General features: G+C 37.5%; 1 protein-coding gene across 1 annotated transcript in view; it reads left to right on the plus strand.

Annotated features, from left to right (window-relative positions):
- Positions 1-22294, plus strand: part of LOC114029963 (vomeronasal type-2 receptor 26-like) — a 46124-nt gene extending 23830 nt beyond the window's left edge. The window contains 5 exon segments of the mRNA XM_027844609.1: positions 5723-6523; positions 15206-15424; positions 16607-16730; positions 21392-21569; positions 21571-22294. Coding sequence (XP_027700410.1) covers positions 5723-6523; positions 15206-15424; positions 16607-16730; positions 21392-21569; positions 21571-22294 — 2046 coding nt within the window.
- Positions 22295-23147: the final 853 nt, after the last annotated feature.

Genomic DNA, 23147 nt, shown 5'->3' on the forward strand with positions numbered 1-23147 from the left:
AACTGAGCCAGGAGGATCCCATCTTAGACTAAGGTTAAAATTGTCCTCTCAGCTTTTCCTGATTCTGACTTCCCATGAGTATCACATTCTCTGAGCAGCTTGTGGCATTTCTCTCAGATGGTGGATCACTGATTATCAATGGATTATTATAATCCTTCAGATAACTCAAAATAAAATCCTATGAGCTTTTACCTCAAACAGTCAAGTTTCACTAATCACAGTTTAGGAAAAAAAATTTTCAGGATTTACATCTGAAATTTAAATTTGTCTTGGTATAAAAAGCCAACTGTTAGAGATTATTCCTATATAATTGTAAATTCTTAGCAAGACAAAGACCAAACAAGTTTTTTGGCAAGCTTACACATTAACACAATAACCAATGATAGCCACATTATTTTAGCAGCAACCAAATTATGAAAGGTTACTTGATGTAACTGATACAAAAAGTTCACCAATTTGAAATATGAAACCAACCAATTACCAATCAATTTTGTTAAATGTATTTCCAAATTACTTTACACAGAGAATCAACATCTTGTCATGAACAGTTAAAACTACAACTTTAAAAGAGTTTGCTTACCCAAGTTCAGAGGCTAGCCTCTTTACCTTTAGTAGGATGTGCTGAACCTGAGTGATGCTTTCAGGCAAAGGTTACCCTAGGGCCCAAGGCCATTGCCAGGGGGCCTATGCTATAGCTGCTGCTCCTCCTTTCTCAGGTGGGGGAAGGTGAAATCAAAGGTGAGAGGTAAAGGGTGACAGTCTCTTCTCCTATGAGAGGAGTTCACATACTCAAGAGAAGGGAGTGGGAGAAAGAAGTGACCAGGTTGTAAGGAGGAGTTTCAAAACTCCTTAGTGATCAATCACAAAACCTCCAGAATCTGCCAAAATACTTTTAGCTATTCTAACTTTTCCCTGTAACCTCCATGAAGGAATATTCAGAGGTGTAGAGGGAAAGGAGTAAGTCTCAGGGAACCCCAATTCCCTAGCACCAAGAGAATTGGCAGAATTGGGCACACACTTCCAGATAGGGCATCTGTCCTTGTCCTCTATGCTGCAGAAGGTGTACTTATGTCCATGACCTTGAACTGACCCAGTGGACTGAGAGCCTGAGAATGCCAGGCTGAGTGTGAGACAGTCTTGTAACTGTCTGTTGGAAAAGCACCTCTAAGCCTTGGTGCTTGGAGAGCGACCCCAACTGCAAAGCAAAAAGGGGGGGGGGGGGTTAAATACCTTCCAGCATTGGCTGCAGAAGAACTTGGGGTTAGGCAGTTTCCCCATTTGGGCCACCAAAATGATGAGGTTTAGGGGTCCTGGGACCCCAAGATCACAACACATGTGTGCTGCCCAAAAGAATTCGACCCAAGCCTTCCTTCAGTCAAAGACAAAGGTTATTAGAACATCCGCCATATTGGGCAAACTCTTAAGGTGTCAGAACATTAGTGAGCTGTTGACTAGATTCTAAGAATCTAACAGTGGCCAGATTTTAAGAATCTGAGTAACTTAATGAAGGCAAGATGGATCTTATACACTAAAAGACTGTGGGAGGAATCTAGGAGTGGTCAAGTAGTTTAAGGTGACTGGAGGAGGGAGTCTAAGGAAGATCTGAATGGGAGTAGTCAGTAAGCTGGGGTGAACAGAAGTCCTAGGACCTGGACAATGGAGCCTAGCTAAGATTAAGTGTGGGGAATGGCCAAGGGCCATAGGGAGGGCTAAACTAGGTTAAGGGTAACAGAATTGGGAGATTAGGTATAGCCACAATGAAAGGCTAATTGATGGAATTATGGCCTCAGCAAATGGCAGAGATTTGGCCATGTGGGAAAGTCCAGGGTTTTTCCTTTCTGGGGTCAATATCCCAACCCCATCAATAATAATTCATTGAGAAATCAATAATCCACCATCTGAGAAATGCCACAAGCTTCTCAGAGAGAATGTGATATGTCAGCATCATGATAAGCTGAGAGGGCAATTTTAGCCTCAGGCTAAGATGGGATCCTCCTGGCTCAGTTTCCCCATTATGTTCCTTTGAAAAGGAATGTTGTCCACCTGAGTTTTCCTGAGTCTGGCTTTGAGGTAGATTTGATACAGCACGGTTGGAAAACTGAATTATCTGAATCCAAACACAGCTAAAGATGTTCTATCCTGTCATGTCTGGGCCCCTGCAGTCTCTTCTGTCAGATTTATGTCTTCCAGACTACAGGCCATTCACCTACAGTTGGTAGCAAACAGCAGGTACCAGCCAATGTCCTCCCATCATTCCCTGGATATAGTCTGTGCTTGGTTCCAGTCAACCTCCTTTTTGGGATCCCCTTGAGGCAAAGACAACTCTATGCTCCTTGCCAGCAGAAAGTAGTTTCAGAATCCAAGACCTTTGCCCCTTACCTCAAAATAATTTAGGTCCCATTTATTTGAGGGGGGAATGATGAGGATGGGAGCTAGATCCCCAAAAGGAAAAACCCTGGATTTTCCCACAGGGCCAAATCTCTGGCACTTACCTGAGGCTATAATCCCATCAACTGGCCTTTAACTGTGGTTACACCCAATCTCCCTTACCCTTAATTTAGACTGGTCCTCCCTTGTTTTACCTCCCTATGGCCTTGGGCCACTTCCCACCCTTAATCCTAGCTAGGTTCTATTCTCCTTTGGCCAGGGTCCCTAGAATTCTATTACCTCACAGACCCCCACCCCAGTCTACTTGGCCACTCCTAGATTTCTCCCACAGTCTTTCTGTATATAAGGTTCATCTCCTCTCCATTAAGGTGCTCAGATTCTTATAATCTAGCCATTAGCTCACTAAGAGTCTGTCCAATACGACGGATGTTCTAATAAACTTTGTCTTTGGCTGAAAAAAAAAAAGAAAGTAATTCCTTGGGTGCTATATAAAAAAGGTCTCCTGTCACATTAAACGTGGTGGGCAAACTGGAAAGAACTAGAGGAGCCATACAAAGAAAGGTTGTAAACTCATAGAAAAGACAACTTGTCCTCTAGAGAAATGATGAAATTGATTTCATTTAAAACTTGAACGTCATACAGAAAAACTGTAAACCAAAGAAACGAGTTACCCCATGGGGCAGCTTCTTCATTGAGCAGAGACGTGGTGTTAAAGTTTATCCTGAGCTAGTTTGGCCTTCAGGTTTTCTCCAGGTTTGTCCATAAACTCAAATATATTCAGTTAGTCAGATTGCTGCACATTGGGTAAAACTTTAATACAGCCGGCTAAGTCCTTGGTCATGAAGCCAGAATCGATGGTCTCAATAGAAACTTCTTCCAAAACTGTTGCAGATGTATTGAGTTCTGCATTGTTATCTAGTTTAGCTTGGTGAGGTAACCCTCAGGTCCAGGCGAAAATGGAGGCAATCCGATTGGAGAATGTCTCTTGACCTTTCTGATATATGCGGTACTGACATGTTACTGTACCATGGGCAGCCTCTGATTCCACTGTCTTGCTGTCTGGGCAGATCAGCACACTAGTCATCATTCCCAGAGACCTATAGCCTTGAGCAATGGAGTCAGACCGCACATCACCATCATAATTCTTACAGGCCCAGACAAAGTCTCTCTGTGATTTCAGAGCTTGGGCTATGATGTCATCAATGAGTCTATGTTCATGCCGTACCTTCTTGGCTTCAAACGGGGATTTGTATTGCCTGCACCTGGGAAACAGGCAAGGAGAGGAAGCTCTGGAAGGTTCACATTCACGCTCAGTACCAGGGCTGCAGGTTACTGCTTTGACCTGTTTGCCTGAATGCTGAGGAGGAAGCTCATCATTTCTTATGGAACAAAAGTATTCCATACATTCATATATGACAACTTGTTCAGCCATCCTCCAATTGATGGCCCTCACCTCAATTTCCAATTCTTGGATACTATAAAAGAGCTGCCAGAAATGTTTTTGTACCTTTGGGTCCTTTTTCCGTGTTTATGATCTCTTTGAGATACAGCCCTAGAAGTGATATTGCTGGGTCAAAGGGTATGCAGAGTTTATACCCCTTTGGCCATAGTTCCAAACTGCCATTCAGAGAGGTTGGATCAGTTTACAGCTCCACCAACAAAATATTAATGTTCAAATTTTCCCATCTTCTCCAACATTTATCATTTTCCTGTTTTGTCATGTTAGCCAATTTAATAGGTGTGACGTGGTACCTCAAAATTTCGATCTGCATTTTTCTAATCAATAGTGATGTAGAACTTTTTTTTATATGATTATAGATAGTTTTAATTTCTTCATGTGAAAACTGCCTGTTCATATCCTTTGACTATTTATCAATTAGGGAATGACTTATATCCTTATAAATTTGACTCAGTTCTCTCCATATGTTAGAAATTAGACCTTTATGAGACACATTGGTTGTAAAAAATGTTTCCCAACTTTCTACTTCCCTTCTAATGTTGCAGGCATTGTCTTTGTGTAAAAAAATTTTAAATTTAATGTAATCAAAATTATCCATTTTGCATTTCATAATGTTCTCTCTTTTATTTCATCATAACTTCTTCATTCTCCATAAATCTGACAGGTAAATTATTCTTTGCTCCCCTAATTTGCTTGTAGTAACAACCTTTATATCTAAATCAAGTACCTATTTTGATTTTATCTTAGTATACTGTGTAAGATGTTGGTCTATGCCTAGTTTCTGCTATGCTATTTTTGACTTTTCCCAGAAGTTTATGTTAAATAGTGAGTTTGTATCCCAGATCATGGTCTGAAAAGGATGCATTTAATATTTCTGCCTTTTTGCTTTGGATCATGAGGTTTTGTGCCATAGGACATGGACAGTTTTTGAGTAGGTGCCATGTACCACTGTGAATAAGGTGTATTCTTTTCTATCTCCATTCAGTTTTCTCTAGATGTCTACTATATCTAACTTTTCTAAGAAATTTATTCACCTGAATATCTTTCTTGTTTATTTGGTTGTTAGATTTATATAGTTCTGAGAGGGGGAGGTTGAAGTCCCTCACTAGAATAGTTTTGCTGTCTATTTCTGAAACATGTAGAAGTTTGGCTGCTGGAGGTTATCTGCCTCCTCAGTTCTATGCTGGTGGGGGACACCTGCCCATGGGCACACATTGTGTTTCTCTGAGATGGAGTCTCACAGTTCATTTGGCAGTGCCAAGGAGTGCAGGGGTTCTTGTCTTGGTGTTGGTTCTTGCCTGCTCCACAACCCTGAGTATCAGAATCTCTCACTGGTTTGCTGAGGTGGGGTTTTCTATTTGCTTGTGGGATATCTCCAATCCTGGAATGCATTCTTCTTCCACCAAAGCAAGGGGGACCTTTACCCATTATCTCCTAAGACTCCTGTGGTAAAAGAAAATTACATCCCATTTTTCTGTTACCTCTGCTGTTCCAGAATTTTTCCTAGGGTGATATGGTCTGGGTTTTTAGAGGTCAATAAGGTAGAGTGAGAACAACTTATTACTTACTCTGCCATCTTGGGAGGGAACTGAGTTTTCCTTCATTGAATTATTTCAAGCAGAGACATTGTACTTGATTGATGGAGACATTGAAGAAAGGATTCTTGATCAAGTACAGTTTTAGAATTTCCTTTACATTGTTACATTCCATAATAGTGTAAATTTGTGATCTTAAACTATAAAATAAAATTAACAAGCATTCATCCATTATCTACTCTGTGTAAGCCACTGATAGTTGCTTGTTATACAAATATAAAGGATAAATTCTGAAAGAACTTAAATCACCATTCCAGTCTTCTTTCTTTTTTTCATTTAGATCACCTATGGCTTATTTGATCTTCTCCTGACTGATAAGATCCAGTATCCATATGTCTATCAGATGGGCAACAGGGAATCCACTCTTCACCTAGCATTCATCCAACTGATGCTCCATTTTGACTGGACTTGGGTGGGACTGGTTCTTTCAGATAACACACGAGGGGAAAATTTCTTCAGGGATCTGAAAGAGGAGATGGACAGGAATGGTCTGTGTGTGGCCTTAAAGGAAAGCGTGCCCCCAGTCTTTAATGGTGAAGACTATTACAAACTCTCTTCTAAGATCATTGCATCATCATCAAATGTGATTTTCATCTATGGAGATACAGACTCCCTTCAAGATCTTGCAAATGCATTCATGGCTTATGTACTTTATGGGAAAATGTTGGTTTCAACCACTTCTTGGGATTTTTCTTTTGATAGCAATTTGGAAATGCTTACCTATTTTCATGGTACAATACTATTTTCTCATTCCCAGATGGAGATTCTTGGTTTCACAGATTTTGTAAGAAGCCTGAATCCCAGTGTGAACTCTGAGGACATTTTCCTAAAGAGTTTCTTTGAGTCATTCTCTATGTGCAGAGCTTCAGCAAAAAGTCAATTAGAAATGTCAGATACTTTGTGCCCAGAAGGTGTTTCCTGGAAAAATTTACCTTTTAAAAATTTTAACAAGCTCATTATGGAACTGAGTTTTAATGTTTACAATGCGGTATATTTAGTGACCTATGCTCTCCATCAAATGCTCCAGTCTGGGGCAAAAGAGACACAAGAACTCAGAAAAAACTCAGATCTTTCTTGGAAGGTAACATTTCTCTTCCACTCTTGGACTTAGAAGAGAGTACTTGCAACATTCAATTGTTAGTTATGTGTTCTATATGTGAAGCAGAAATGACCTGAGACCTCAGTATCACCTCTTATTCTCTAATTTTTTTTTCTTTTTATTCATTTGTGATTACATTAAATCCCTGGTGAAAGCAATGAAAGTATTTCAGATAATAGACATTTATTTCATCTCTGATATAGCAACCTTGGTGAAGTTGTTGGTGTTTTTCCTTTTATACATCTTTCTGGGTATGAGCTTATGTGGGAGGAGAGTTTCCTTCAATCTATTCCAATTTAGGGCCTTTACATTGGCCTGGGTCATGACATTTCAAATGTCAAGGTGCTTTGTGTGATTTCTAATGATCGATTTTAACTTCTATCAATATCTACAGCTGAGCAGGAGAGGTGATATTTGTACATGGGTCCACTTGCTTCAATGATGCATTCATTTTTTTTTTAAATGTAGAGCAATCTGTTATTGGCAACTGTATCCTAAATATGATTCTTTACACTTGGAGAAACTAGTTGCTGTGGTGGAAATGTTGGAAAACTGGGCCCATCGGGAGTAATCGTTGCATAGTAAAATTTATAATACAATAGAGGACATCTGGGTATGATTATCAGTCTAGATTTGGAGAGATAATATGTCAAACATCTCAATGAGTACATTTCTGTGGTTTAAAGTTCTGTGAGATCGTTCATCCTGGGACAGATAGGAAGTTACAAGCTTGTAATTCAGTAGTCTAAAGAAGAAATGATACCAATGAGGAAGAAAAAGAGGATTTGCTTGTATAGGACAATGATGAAATACAAAAAAAAAAAACAAAACTTAACCACCAGCTCAGATGTAGAAATCATATATACAGGAGAAGGAGGAAAGGACATGTAACAGATACCAAGGCAAAACATGAAATAGTCCTGTAAGGATAGTTCCAAGAGAACCGAAGATCATAATTATCTGAATAGGTTGAGGAAATAAAGTTAATAGAAAAAAAAAGTTATTTTGTCTTTTATTTTTTGCAGATTTAGGTAGTCTGAAAGAGGATGATTGAAGAATAGATAAGAATATAGCTTTGGTTGAATGGAAAAATGATAATTGACAATAGAAAAGTGACTGCCAATTATCATTACTCGTCTTAACATCCATTGAGAATAAGTTTTGAAACAGAAAAAAAACACTTCATAAGGAGTTGTTTGGTGTGAGTGTGAATTAGATAATGAGATCCCCATAACCAATTTCTCAGTTAGATGATGAGCTTAGTAAATGATCTGGCAGAGGAAAGTCAGACCACAGCAAAGATTAATGCAACCCAAGGACCAAGAATAGCGTCACCTGAGTATAGTTTCTGAAGCCATTTCAGGCTTTGGGCCTGTGCTTATAAATCAGAGGGAGAAGCTTCAGACTTTTGTGAACTGGCTGTTTTGATTGTGGTAATTGACAGTACTAGACTGGAAGACCTCAATTAAAATCTAGCCTCAGACACATAATAGCCATGTGGTTTTGGGCAAGTAACTTAACCGCCATTTGCCTCAGTTTCCTTTACTGTTCTATGATGACATTAATTGTACCTAACTCTGAGGTTTTTCATGAGGATAAAAGAAAATTATATTTGTAAATTACCTAACACAGAATTTAGCACATAGAAAATACTTTGTCAATGCTTATTTAACTAAAAAAAGGATAATTATTCTTACCATAGTTATAATTAAAAAAATACAATTACTACTTGTACAATATGAAGTAATTATATAACTTATGTAGTGTAAAATACATGTTAAAGTGTACAATTACATAATGATAATAATACAAATATCACTATTTCTACTTTTTCTTTTACTACTACTACTACTACTACTACTACTACTACTACTACTACTACTATTACTACTACCACTAAGGCAACTAATGCAAGTATTAATATTACTACTGATGACTACTACTAATGTTAACTGTAGGATAGCACATTCTTCTTTTAATCTTGACACACATCTAATCTACATTTTTTCTTTTGCTATAAATCAAGGCTTGATTTATTGTTTTGTGGATTGTATAGAAAGAAAAAAAAACAAGGTTGTTAAGAAACAAAGTGATAGTAAAATAAAAAGTGTTAATAATGCAGATTAAACTTAAGAGTATATCAAGGGTATTGATGTTTCGGGGAGAGCTGCTGACTTGTGAGGGGTGGCATTTTCTGCACTACACTTCATTCTCACTCTAGTGAAATGGACCTTTCCTGCTGATCTTTTTAGTTATCCTGTGTTACAATTTTTTTCACTCACTCCTTTTTTTGCTTCAGCCATTCCAGAATTTTTTTTTGAGGTATTATTTTAATGCTGTTATGAGGAGAATTTGGGCTAGATCAAATAATCACCTGTTTTACTCTGTCATCATCGTTCTGCTCCTAATTTTGTTTTCTAAGGTTATATAGCCTTTATTACATCGTGTGCCCCTTCTACCAACCAGTTGTTTTTTTTTTGTATCACATATTTCTTTTCCAAGTTTTCCTCTAACACTCATTTCTTTCTTTAGCCTTTTTTAGGAATTCTTGTTATGGTTGTGCCCAATTTGAGTTTTCATTTAAGGCTTTGTTTGTTGTTGTTTATACATTATTGTCTTCTTTAGAGTTTGTGTCTTGATCTTTTCTGCCACCATGAAAGATTTTTATGATTTTTTGTTGTTGTCTCATTTTCCCTGACTATTTCTTGATTTTGAATTTTACCTTAAAGTTGTCCTGTGATTGTGGATGGCTGTGGAGGCCAATGTCTCAAGCGTCATGCCTTTTTATGCAATTCTTTTAAGAGGTAGTTCTGGGTACCTACATGTTATTGGTACTCCTAAAGTGAAGGCAGAAACACTAGCTTCTGCCTTGACACTTTAACTGGGTCCCTGGCTCCTTTACAACTTCAAGGGCTAGTGCTCCTTTCTGTCATGGAAAGTCTGTGGGCTGAGTTCCTGAGGCTGCTGTAGCTGCTGCTGCAGCTACCTCTAATACCCACTACTTTTATTTTTACTATGCGCCCTCTGGTTTAGGTCCCAACAAGGTGTCACAAACCTCTCCCAAACTTGTAAGTTGTTTTGGGCTGAGGAAATGCCTCATCATGACCTTTTACTGGCTATTATGCTCCACAAATTTTGTGGAATTTGATTTGATGCATGTTTGGAGGAGAATATTGAGAAAATACAACTGGGTTGCTGCCTCTTCTTTGCCCTTCTGGGTCTACATGATAAATAATTTTTAATGAGGTAATTTAAATGAATTTCTTTTATTTAGACAGGAGATTTCAGGATTGTCTGCTATCTCACTTTCCCCATTTTCTTCATTAGCTTTGACTTTATTTGTTATAAACATTTATTGGGCACAACAAATTCCCAGCCATGCTTCCTTCTTTCCTCTTCAAATTTCTTTTTATTCCTTCCTGTCAGATGTACTGATTGATTCTTTATTCATTGTCTCTTTACATTTCTCTGACACCTTAAAAGAAACAATAATTTCCCCCTTCAAATGACTTGCTGATTCTTTGATTGTCCACCTTGAAGAAAGTTTAGGGCATGTCGTCTCAGTAATGGCCGTGTTTTTGGAAGTTTAGCCTTATTTTCTGGAATTTTCTGGAATTCTCAAGGTTTATATATTTTGTATAGATGTGTACATACATATACCACATGAGAGTGCCCAAATACACTTACATCAATAGTTTGGCTAGCTAGGAAATGTGAAACTGAAAGCTACCATTTAATTTTTCCTATATTATATTTCATTTGCTTTTCCTATTTACTCTTCTGGATTAGAAAATTTATTTGACATAAGTTGGCTTTCTCATATGTATTTCTTCTTCATTTTGAACTACAATGCCAAGCTTGCCTATTATTCTAATTCTCTTTTGTTTTCCTACTTTAGCTTTCCTATCCCCTGTGAGGAATGTGATACCTCTTTTGCATTATTTGTAGATGTTGCAAGTCTCCATTGATCTGATAAACTTTGTCCTCTTTTCCATCAATAGTTGTAGCATCAACTTTTATTATTATGAGGTTGAGGTCTGCCTAAGATTCCAATAAATACCTTCCTGTTATTTTGAGATGATATCTTAACAATGCTTTTCTCACCCTTTTATTTACAATAAAAGCTTCTCTATTTCTTCTAAGAGATTCTTGCCCACAGTAATATATGTGATGATTATCTGAATTACAGTTTGCTGACAAAGCTCTGTATAGTCAAAGCTATGTTCTTTTATATTTTTTTGTCCTTCATTTTTTAAAATTTATTTTTAGTTTTCAACATTCAATTCCACAAGATTTTGAGTTACATATTTTTTCCCCATCTCATCCCTCCACCCAAACCAAGATGGGTTGCATTCTGTATACCCCTTCCCCTAATCTGCCCTGCCTTTTATCTCACCCCTCCCTTCTCTTATCCCCTTTCCCATGTATTTTCCTGTAGGGCATGATAGATGTATATACCCCATTTCCTGCATTTCTTATTTCCCAATTGCACGTGAAAACAATTTTTAACATGTGTTTTTAAAACTTTGGGTTCCAAATTTTCTCCCTTCCTCCCTCCCCACCCACCCTCGTTGAAAAGGCAAACAACTAGATACAGGTCATACATGTGTACTCATGCAAAACACTTCCATGGTAGTCATGTTGTAAAAAATTAAGTATATTTATCTTCATCCTATCCTGCCCCCCCACTTATTCTGTTCTCTCTTTTGACCCTGTCCTTCCTCAGAAGTGTTTGCTTCTGATTACCCCCTCTCCCACTCTGCCCTCCCTTTTATTATCCCTCTGCTCTCTTAATCCCCTTCGTCCCCCATTTTCCTGTAGGGTAAGATAGATTTCCACACCCAATTGAGTGTGTATGTTATTCCTTCCTTAAGTCAAATCCAATGAGAATAAGATTCACTCCTTCTCTCTCACCTTCCCCTGTTTCCGCTCCAATGTAAAAGCCTTTTCTTGTCTGTTTCATGTGAGATAATTTACCCCATTTTACTTCTCCCTTTCTCCTTCTGCCAGCATAATCCTCTCTCACCCCTTAATTTTATTCTCCCTAATAACACCCCTTCATCTTCAACTCATCCTTTGCCCTCTATCTATCTATCTATCTACATACATACAATTTTGACCCTCCAACTACCCTAATACTGACAAAAGTCACACAAGTTATAAATATTATCTTTCCATGCAGGAATGTAAACAGTTCAACCTTGATAAGTCTCATGATATTTTTTTCCTGTTTACCTCTCCATGTTCCACTTGAGTCTTGTGTTTGAAAGTCAAATTTTCTATTCAACTCTAGTCTTTGGGTTAAGAATGCTTGAAACTCCCCTATTTCGCTGAAAGACCATTTTTTCCCCTGAATTATACTCAGTTTTGCTGGGTAGGTGATTCTTGGTTGTAATCCTATCTCCTTTGCCCTCTGGAATATCATACTCCATGCCCTCTGGTCCTTTAATGGAGAAGTTGCTAAATCTTGTATTACTCTTATTGAGTTTCCACAATACTTGAATTGTTTCTTTCTGGCAGCTTGCAATATTTTCTCCTTGACCTGGGAACTCTGGAATTTGGCTACAGTATTACTAGGAGTTTTCCTTTGGGTATCTCCTTCAAGAGGTGATCAGTGGATTCTTTCAATTTCTATTTTGCCCTCCAGTTCTAAAATATCAGGGCAATTTTCCTTGATCATTTCTTGAAAGATGATGTCTAGGTTCTTTTTTTGATCATGACTTTCAGATAGTCCAATAATTTTTAAGTTTTCTCTCCTGGATCTATTTTCCAGGTCAGTTGTTTTTCCAATGAGATATTTCACATTGTTTTCAAATTTTTCATTCTTTTGGATTTGTTTTACAGTGTCTTGATTTCTCACAAAATCACTAGCTTCCAATTGCTCTATTCTAATTTTTAAGGAAGTATTTTCTCCAGTAAACTTTTGGACTTCCTTTTCCATTTGGCCAAGTTTGCTTTTTAGGGCATTCTTCTCCTCATTGGCTTTTTGGACCTCTTTTGCCATTTGGGTTAGGCTATTTTTTAAGGTGTTATTTTCTTCATTATTTTTTGGGTCTCCTTTAGCAAGATGTTGACTTGTTTTTCATGATTTTCTTGAATCACCCTCAGTGTTTCCTCTACCTCTCTTACTTGCTTCTCAAAATTATTTTTGAATTCTTCCATGGCCTGGGATGAATTCATATTTTTCTTGGAGGCTTTGGATGTAGAAATTTTGACTTTGTTGTCTTCTCCTGGTTGTATGTTTTGATCTTCTTTGTTACTAAAGTAAAATTCTATGATCTGACCATTTTTGTGCTGCTTGCTCATGATCCCAGACAATTACTTGAGTTATAAACTCTTTGTTAAGGTGGGAGTCTGATTCCAGTATGGAGAATGTACTGTTCCAAGCTTCGGGGTTTTGTGCCGCTGTTTTCAGAGATACTTATAGGGACCTGTAAATTTTCACTTCTTCCAAGGTGGTATGATCAAGGATGAGGTGTTTACTCCTTTCCTGGACTGTGCTGTGGTCTATGAATGACCCCAAGCACTCTTTTCTGCCTTGGAACTGTGAGGAGGATTCTCTCTCCATAGTCATTACAAGCTCTGTCACATCAGCATTCTTCCTTGCCCCAGGACCACCACCCAGAACTGTGACGCAGATCCAAGCACAGTTAAAGCATGAGAATCCTGCACCAGCAGAGAGATCCCTGCAATGCTCTGCTGATCAGCCATTCAATTCCCCCTCAGTCTTTGGGCAGGAAGTTCCAGAAGCAAATGCCACCACAGAGCCAAGCTGAGGGACTGCGGCTGGGACCGTATTCTCTCTCACCACAGACATAGCCTTTTCCCACTGACCTTCTAAATTGTCTTTGGCATTCATGGATTGAGAAGTCTGGAAACCAGCACAGCTGCCTGCAATTCAGTCCTCTGAGGCCTGCTCCTCATTTGCTGAAGCCTGCCTTACCTGTGTGCCCATGCCAAACTGGGCTCCTCTCCCTGACCCACATGATATAGCTTTACGATCAACAATCCAGGCTGTCTTGGGCTGTAAATTTGTTTCACTCTGTCTTTTTGTGGGTTCTGCTGCTTTAGAATTTCTTTAGAGCCATTTTTGTAGGTATTTGGATGGGTTTGGGGGACAGCTCAAGCAAGTCACTGATTTTACTCCTCCATCTTGGCTCTGCCCCTCTTCTTCCAAATTTCAAGTTATGTTCTTTTCAGCAGCAATGTATGGTTGTGAGTTTGGATTGTAAGCAAATCTGAGAGCTGCACAATTGATCCTTTTCAATTATGGTGCTGAAGAAGACTTCTGAGAGTCTCTTGGACAGCAAGGAGATCAAATCAGTCAATATTTAAATAAATTAATTCAGACCGTTCACTGGAAGGTCAAATCCTAATGCTGAAGCTTAAATACTGTGATTCCAAAATGAGAAGATGAGATGCATTGGAAAAGACCCTGACATTGGACAAGATTGAAAGTAAATAGAAGAGACAATGGCAGAAGATGACATGGATAGATAGTGTCATGGAAACCACGAACATTAAGGTGGACAGATTTTGAGATATAGTGAGCAATCGAAGGGCCAGGCATGCTACTGTCCATTTGGTCATGAAAAGTTGTCCCAGTTTCAACAATCAACTACCAGACATTTAATTCTGGCCTATTAGATTCTTTTTCCCATGAACAAATGAAATCTTACCTCATTTCTCATTGAGAAGAATGTAGACTTCATTTCTCTTATCAATCTTCTCGTTCTACATTTTCAATCTCTTTGGGAAATTTTCTTGAATATGTTCCATTCATGATGACATCTAGACCCTGTGTATCCCAAATAATTTTTGAGTTTTTATTGAAACCTCTGCTTCTCAAATCTTTCTCAAATTTTGTTAATGTTTCATTTCTTTACAGTTTATCATTATGCAATTTATTTCATAATTTCTTCCATTAAAATTATTCTCCTTTCTATTTATTTTGGATTAGTGATTTTCAAATGTTTTAGTCTCTTAATCATTTGTAATTGCTTTTCCTTCTTTACCTTGAATTGTATCACTATGAATATCAAATTGTCCCCTATTCCTAAGATTACCTTATCAACTACTTCAGATTCCTACATTACACATTTTTTTTTAATGAAAGAGATTTTTGCACAAGGAGTATGAATTACCCCAAATAAAAGTCCATCAATACACATTTTTTAAGCACTCACTATGTGCTAAGAAATGTGCTAAGTTCTGAAGCAACAAAAAGCAAGTCCCAGTTTTTGAGGATTTCACAATCTAATGGGACATAAATAGCAAGCTTCTCCTTGCAGGAGGTTCTGAGTTCTTTGTGACCACAGGTTTTACAAAAGACCTTGGAATGCAAAATATCAACTATATTTGGAAGAAATTCCTGATTTGGTGAAAGGAAGATGAAATGGTTTTTGTGATAAGTTCAATATCTATTATACATAATTGTTTACTGGCTTTGTTATTCTTCTGTTGTCCATTCCTTGCTATGGAAAAGGAGAAAAAGGCTGCAGAATTGTAAGAGAACCTTAAGAAGAAAAAATTGAAGAAAAGAAATGATGATAACTCTTGGAAGCTCCAAATTCAGAGCCTATTTTGCATTGATATTCAAGTCTGAGATATAGACATTACTCCTTCTTTCCCCATGGATTAACAAATTCCTGTCCTTTCCTGTAGCTCCACCACTTCCTGAAGTCCACCAGTCCTGTCAATAGTGCCAGTGATGAGTCATGTGGGGATGGAGACAAGACGACTGCTGAGACATATGATATCCTGAATTATAAATACTTCTCTTTCCGCACTGAGGTACTTGTGAAAGTGGGTGAAGTGACTCCTCATGATCAGGAGTTCAGCATTAATGAAGAAGATATAGATTGGCCAGAAGATTTCTCTCAGGTAAGGGGTCAGTGATTGAGTTTCATCACTTGGCCTGTTTAGCTTCCTGGACAATGCTATTTCTTCATTGGTACCAGGATGTTCACAACAGACACTTGAAATGATTGTGACAGAGTGCTAACATCCACTTACTCTTCTTTTTTTGCTGTAAGACATAGCTCTAATTTCCTTTTTTCAGTCCTACTTTCAAATTGTTTTCATCTAAGTTAAATAATGATCTCAATTGTTCACACCAAGAGAATCTTGAAATATCCCAGATCAAGTGTTCAGGGTTGAAGAATAACAATGGAGTGGACAGTAGAGAATTTTTTTTTTCCAGATTAACCTATTGCACCAAAGATTATCCAGTATCTGGCATCCTATAGCTAAAATTTATTGAAGTTTTCCACAGTTTGTGTCCCAAATAAGGACAATGGTTTTTAGATTGCTACTTTAAATCTTGTGATTATGTCTTCTGCTGATGTAAAACATATGTACCTCTGCAGTTTCATTTTTCTGTGGGATTTGATAAATCCCACCCCACCCCTCACACTGGTCCCTGGAGGATGCTCCAAAAGCAGCCCAAGAATAAGATCAGACAATCAAGTCATCTGATTTTTTACTTAGACACAATCAAGGTGAACTGCTTAATTAGTTCATTGTGGTGTATAATCTCTAAAGTCATGATTCTCTGAAACATTCAGGATACCTTATGAAAACACAGACACACACAGACACACAGACACACAGACACACAGACACACAGACACAGATACACAGATACACACACATACCAGGACTTTTTTGGAGAAAAAAAATAAAGAAGTATTTCCTCCTTATGTAGTCAATGAATTATTTTGTCATTTTCTGTTCAAAAATGGAGTTGTTTAGAAACATACTACTATTTTGGTAATAAATATGGCAGCAAGATATTACAGTTAAAAAAAATCAAGGCACTTGATTGTACCTAGTGGAGAATCTATACAAGCCCATTGGGGAAAAGATGATCTGGAATGGAAGATGGAAATACAGCAAGATAGTCTCCTTTGAGAATTAGATCATTCTTGCCCTGCAGAATGGCACATATTTTCCTCAAAATGTCTTCTATGAGAGACATCTAAAATCATTATTGCCTCAATGCAGCTATTTTTCAGTAGTTACTCTTACAGTGAATTTTTCTCCCTTTCTATCATGAAAACACAGACTCCAACTTCCATGTGCAGTCTAAAGTGTGAACCTGGATTCAAGAAGACAGTACTTGAAGGCCAGCCCATCTGCTGCTTTGATTGTACCCCATGCCCTGAAGGACACATTTCCAACCAGACAGGTGGGTTCCTAAAGATCAATAGTCCTTCTCCCAAAGTAATAGAAACTATATATTTTTTTTAAATCTTAGGGGGCAGAGCCAAGATGGCAGAGTTAAAAGCAGTGACTTACTTGAGCTCTCCCCCAAACCCCTCCAAATACCTGTGAAAATGGCACTAAACAAATTCTAGAGCAGCAGAACCCACAAAAAGACAGAGTGAAACAAATTTCCAGCCCAAAATAACCTGGATGGTTGATTAGAGAGGTCTATTTGCAGGGCTGGGAGAATTCAGTGTGGGCCAAGCAGGTGAAGACATGGCCTCAGGGAGCCTGGAGCACTATTCAGGGCATTGAATCAAGGGGAGCTGTGGTGGTTTCCAGCCTTCTCAACCCACAAACCCCAAAGACAGCTTAGAAGGTCAGTAGGAAAGGTATGTCAGACCACTGTGAGAGAGGAGCTCACCCTCAGTCCTGATGCAGCCCAGAGGAAGCAGCTGCTTCCAGAGCTCTTGGCCTGTAGACAGAGGGAGAATTAAGAGGCTGCTCAGAGGGGGATTGGAAGGATGTCTTTACCGGTGCTGAAGAAGAAATCTCTTATTTTATCTGTGCTTGGATCTGGGTCACAGTGCTGGGTGGTGGTTCTGTGGCAAGGAGTAGTGCTGGTGCAGTGGAGTTTGTGGTGGTTGTGGAGAGGGAATCTTCCTCACACTTCCAAGGCAGAAAAGAGTGCTTGTGGTCACTCATAGATCAGAGCACAGGCCAGGAAAGGAATAAACACCTTGCCCTTCATCATACTGTATTGGAAGAACTGAAAATTTACAGGACTCTAGAAGTATCTCTGAAAACAGCTGCACAAAATGTGTGTGTGTGTGTGTGTGTGTGTGTGTGTGTGTGTGTGTGTGATATACATGCAGTGGAGTACAGAAATCTATCCTACCCTACAGGAAAAAAGAAGGAGAAGGGGCTAAGAGAAGGGAGGGGTAATAGAAGGGAGTGCAGGCTAGGGGAAGGGATATTCAGAATGCATGCTGTCTTGGGTGGGGGGAGGAATAAGACAGGGAGAAAATTTGGAACTCAAAATCTTGTGGAAGTGAATGTTGAAAACTAAAAATAAATAAATTAATAAAAAAGAAAATGAATTAACAAATCTTGTGGAACTGAATGTTGAAAACTAAAAATAAATAAATCAATAAAAGTTTAATATTAAAAAAAAGATTAAGTGACTTGACCAGGATTAGTTACCTTATATCTCTCAGAAGTTAAACTTGAATCCAGTCTCTCCTAACTCTGAAGCCAGCTCTTTATTCACTGCCTGTAATCAAGCAGATGTGGTAATTAATACAATTTCTAATGTTTACTAGCTGTATTGATGAGCAAGTCACTTAACCCTGAAGCCTCAATTTCTCCACCTCTAAAATGGGCATAATAATACTGTATTTACCACACAGAATTGTTATGAAGCCAAAATGATATAATATGTGTAAAATGCTTGTCAACATTTTTAAGCAAAATGTATATTTTTTTATTTTACTCAAACCAATGCAATGATTTCATTGTGAAGAGCTCATTGACAGCCAAATATCAACAGTCATATTAAAATTTAAAAAAAAATTTAAAAAAAAGAATCTTAACCTGAAGTGACTTTTACTTAAGAAAACAATATTTTCTGAGTTAAAATGATACTGACCTTATTCAATCATTTTCATTCTTTGTACTTTTTGGTCATTCCTGTAAGTATCAAGAATATCACCCAATTCAAGATACTAAAAATCTATCCAAGAATGATCCACCAGTATTTTGCTGCTTCTAGAATCCATAATCCTTCCCTACCCTTATGGCCTAGTTGAACACTTTCCCACTTCTGCAGGAAAAAAATTAAACTAAAACTTAATCCTAAACTTCCCCATTCCTAAGGGAAATATTAATACCCTAAAACTTAAAAACCTAAATATTATTTAAGCAAAAATGAATTTGGATTGAGGGTGGGAGTCTGGCCTCTGGAAGTAGTTTCAAGTAATCATCCCTTGGTGAAAGATAAACCAGAGTACTCTAGGAGGCATTTATGAAAAATTGTTTTCCTGGGGTTTGGAGTCCTGACTCAACTGAGCTTGGCCCACAAAATATTGTGTAAAAATCTGACACTCCCCATGTAAGTTTGAAGTCTAGTGTCAAAATTTGGAAGGACTGCTTCTGATTTATTATGTAATTAGCATATATTATTTAGTACATCAATTTATTCAAAAGCTTGAACTTTTGTTTTTCACGTCACTTCAAATTTTCCTGAACACAATGTCCTGTCTTATTTGCTAGCTGTTCCCCATTTATGTACTGTAGTCACTCGTTACTTCTGCCTTTTGGAATTCTTGGTTTTCTATTTTCATTTTTATTTTATTATTATGGTCAAGCCAGAGATTAGATTATTTCTTGAGTTATTGAAGTTTTTTATTTATTTCTTCAAAGAATTTTTCATAATTGAATCAATGTAAGGATTTTGAAAAGTTCCAGAAAATCTGATATTTTATGTACTTTTGCAATTATGTGGAATGGGATTACCTTTTTTCTTATAACCTCTCAATTTTTTTCATTACAGAAAAATGTAGAGGTTTAATGGGTTTATCATGTAGTTTTTATCAACTTTCTATCAACTTTAATGTTTTATCAACTTTCCCAGTTAATATCTTTGTTAATTCCTTAAGATTTTCTAAGTAAACCATCGTCATCAAAAAATAGGGATAGTTCTACCTCTTCTTTTTCTATATTTGTGTTTTAATGTTTCTAATTTTAATGCTTTTAATACCATTCCTGTAACTATACCAATTAATAAGGAGATTCATCATCTTAACTTTATTCCTGTACTTATTTGGAAAGATACCTATACATGTCTTTGCATACTATGTTTTTTAAAGCTGTAATATTATAATATAAAAATTCTCTCATTTCATTTATTTTTGTAGTCTTTTCAGCATACATATTTCTTTTATTTTATGAAAGAATTTTTCTACATGTCATGACATTGTTTTTTGGTTTTAGATATTTTATATTTAATGTCATTTTTTAATGTTGAACTATTTTTTTCTCTAATATGAATCTAATTTGCAGAGGATGAATTGTATCCTGGGTTAATCAATACAGACTATTTGACAGGAGTTTATTTAAAAATTTTGAATAGATATTTATTAATAATATTAAATGATTGGTCAGTTAGTTGGCACAGTGGATAGAGCACCGGCCCTGAAGTCAGAGGAGGACCAGAGTTCAAATTTGGCCTCAGACCAAACACTTGATACTCACTAATTCTGTGACCCTGGGCAAGTCACTTAACCACCATTACCTAAAAAATAATATTAAATGATATTATCTGTGTTTTGTGCTTTTCTACTTTGGATATTGGACTTTATTTGTCTCATAAAATTTATCTGGTAATGCCCTTTAGAAAAATCTTGATAAAAGTGGCTGTAGTACTGGTACCAGTACTGTAGTAAGGGTAAATACTTATAAAATTCTCTTGGGAATCCATCAGAAGCAAAACTTGCCCCCTCCTTGAGTAATTCCTTTACCATTTTCTCATCTGAAATTGGATTATTTAAGATATTTATTTGGTCTTCCGGTAGTGTCTAACATATTTGTAAAATTTCTTCACGTTGCACAGGTTCCGTGAATGTACTGAAAGAAAAGAATTTTTCCTTTAATTTTCCAAAGTGATAAATAAATTTGCCACATTCCTCTTATTGAGTAATGAATTATCTCTAAGCTATCTCACTATTTGATTACATGCTATTTATTAAATAACTCAGGTAAAGATTTATTTCCCTAAGCTTCCACTAGTATCTCACTGTATTTCAATCTTTGGCCCAATCTCATAAGCATAAAAGAGCCTCAAAGTTAATAATTGTAGAATTTATTAATAGTTAAAACAATAAATGAAATATGCATGTATATACAATATAAAGGAAACAGGTATTGTGAGGGTAATATTCCTTGAGGCTGGAGTAATGCATATAGAATAGACATGATAATGTTGTAACATTGATGAGTAGAAAGCATGAAGGAGATAGGTTTGAAATCCTCATTTACTATACTGTGAAAACTAGGGAACTATTGTCATAGGTGCATTATATATTTTCTGATTTAAGAAAATCAAAATCATTATGGAAATAACTTTATATAATGAATGTTTGATTTGCATGAGCAGAATCATGTACCATAAGAACTCCGGTTTGTATTTTGACCTTGCATTAAAAGAAACACATTAAAAAGTCTTTTTTCACCTAATTTACTATTTTTCTTGTCCTTCATCTATGGAAAACAAATGGCAGAATTATTGGTTTCAATATTTCATTTTTATTCTGAAAATATAAGAATTTTTATAAAGTGACCCCTTGGGGTCCATTGTAAGTGGTTTAATATAGTAATGAATTATAGACAGTATGACTTTCCCTTTAGTAGACATATGAGATGGAACCAATTTGTTCTCTACATTATTTTACCCACATGTAGTAATATGAAGATACTAAAATATGCTGATCTGATTAACCCTCTAGAATTCTTGTCCTTCTAACTGAGGAGGAGTACAACATGAGGCTAAGCTGAATGTGGAATAACTGAAACTGTACATAATTGGAGAGAGAAAACTTATGATCTGTATGCGATATAGTGAGGTTCTTTTTGTTTATTTGTTCACAGACGCAGAGCAATGTCTGCAGTGCCCTGAAGATGAGTACCCAAGTATGGAGAGAGATCGATGCGTCCCCAAGACTGTGACCTTCCTGGCCTATGAAGAACCCGTTGGGATGACTCTGGTCTGGACAGCTCTCTGCTTCTCCCTCCTCACTGCTCTGGTCCTTGGAATCTTTGTGAAGCACAGACACCCCCATAGTCAAAGCCAATAACCGCAGTCTCAGCTACACTCTTCTGGGCTCCCTCATCCTCTGCTTCCTTTGCTCCTTGCTCTTCATTGGGCATCCTACCACAGCCACCTGCATCCTGAGACAAACCACATTTGCAGTTGTGTTCACAGTGGCTATTGCCTCCATTTTAGCTAAAACCATCACTGTGGTTCTGGCTTTCAAGGCCACAAAACCAGGGAGCAAGCTCAGGAGGTGGCTGGGCACCACGGCATCTTCTTCTCTCATTTTGATCTGTACTCTAATTCAAATATGTCTCTGTGGCATCTGGCTTGGGACTTATCCCCCATTCCTGGAGATGGATGTACATGCTGAGCCTAGCTTCATCATCATTCAGTGTAATGAGGGCTCCATCCTCACCTTCTACTGTGTCCTGGGCTACATGGCCATGTTGGCCTTGGGCAGCTTCACAGTGGCTTTCTTTGCCAGAAATCTTCCAGACACATTCAATGAAGCCAAGTTCCTGACATTCAGCATGCTTGTATTCTTCAGTGTCTGGATAGCCTTCCTGCCCACATATCAGAGCACCAAGGGCAAGGCCATGGTGGCTGTGGAAGTCTTTTCCATCTTGGCCTCCAGTGCTGGGATTCTCACTTGCATCTTTGCTCCTAAGTGCTATGTGATCCTTCTCAGGTCAGACAGAAATACCTTGGAGATACTGAAAAAGAAATCCAATCTCTAAGAAGGCAGATCTTTTCAAATTCTTTCTCATCAATCACAATGAACTATTCCTTGCCTCCCATAGTCTTAATTAAATATTTCAAATATATCTAACTTACGTGACTTCTATTTTCTGTTAATATTATCTCTTGCTTTTTCATCTGAATCTAATAGCATTCTGAACACAGTCATGTTGCCTGATTTCTAAATAGAGGTCAAATGAAATCAGTTGTTTTGAAATTTCTTATATATGGCAGACACTTAATATACACATATAAAATGAAAAGTTGATTGATGAAATTCTGAGATCTCCTCTAAGAAGTAGACAGGGTACTAGATATGTTATTTTCTCTTTTCTTGGAGGGGGGATTCACTAATGTTTTTGCAATAAATAAGAGGAAAAAATGCCACATCGCAGATCTCTGTTCTGTTATTTTTTTTTCTTAAGGTTGTTCAGTTTCAATATAAGAGGAGAAACCCCAGAGTGATACTAGTGATGTTTCCAAGGACAGCTCTCTTATAGAACAAATCATATAAGGGATAAGTAAAATGTCCAAATCCAAGAAAAGATAAAAAGTCAAAAACTGGCTCCTAGGTAATTCTTACTGAAAAAATGTATCCAAAGCTAATGTCACCAACTGTACACTGCAGACATTCTTACAGCTCCTGGCTTTCCCCTGCTCTCACAGTGCATTCACAAGTATGCCACAAGCCTGAGATCTGTTTGCCTTTCTCCAGTTCCAAATTTCCTCTTCTAGGTCAGGAAATCCTGCAGACCCATGACTCCTGGGATAAATTCAAGTCACTGGCTTTCAGATTTAAGCCCATAAAATTTCCCTTCCTCATGTCAGTGAGCTAAGGACAAGGAATCAAGG

Source organism: Vombatus ursinus, unplaced genomic scaffold (genome assembly GCF_900497805.2).
Source record: "Vombatus ursinus unplaced genomic scaffold, bare-nosed wombat genome assembly UNPS02014943.1, whole genome shotgun sequence".
In the NCBI taxonomy this organism is placed as follows: Eukaryota; Metazoa; Chordata; class Mammalia; order Diprotodontia; family Vombatidae; genus Vombatus; species Vombatus ursinus.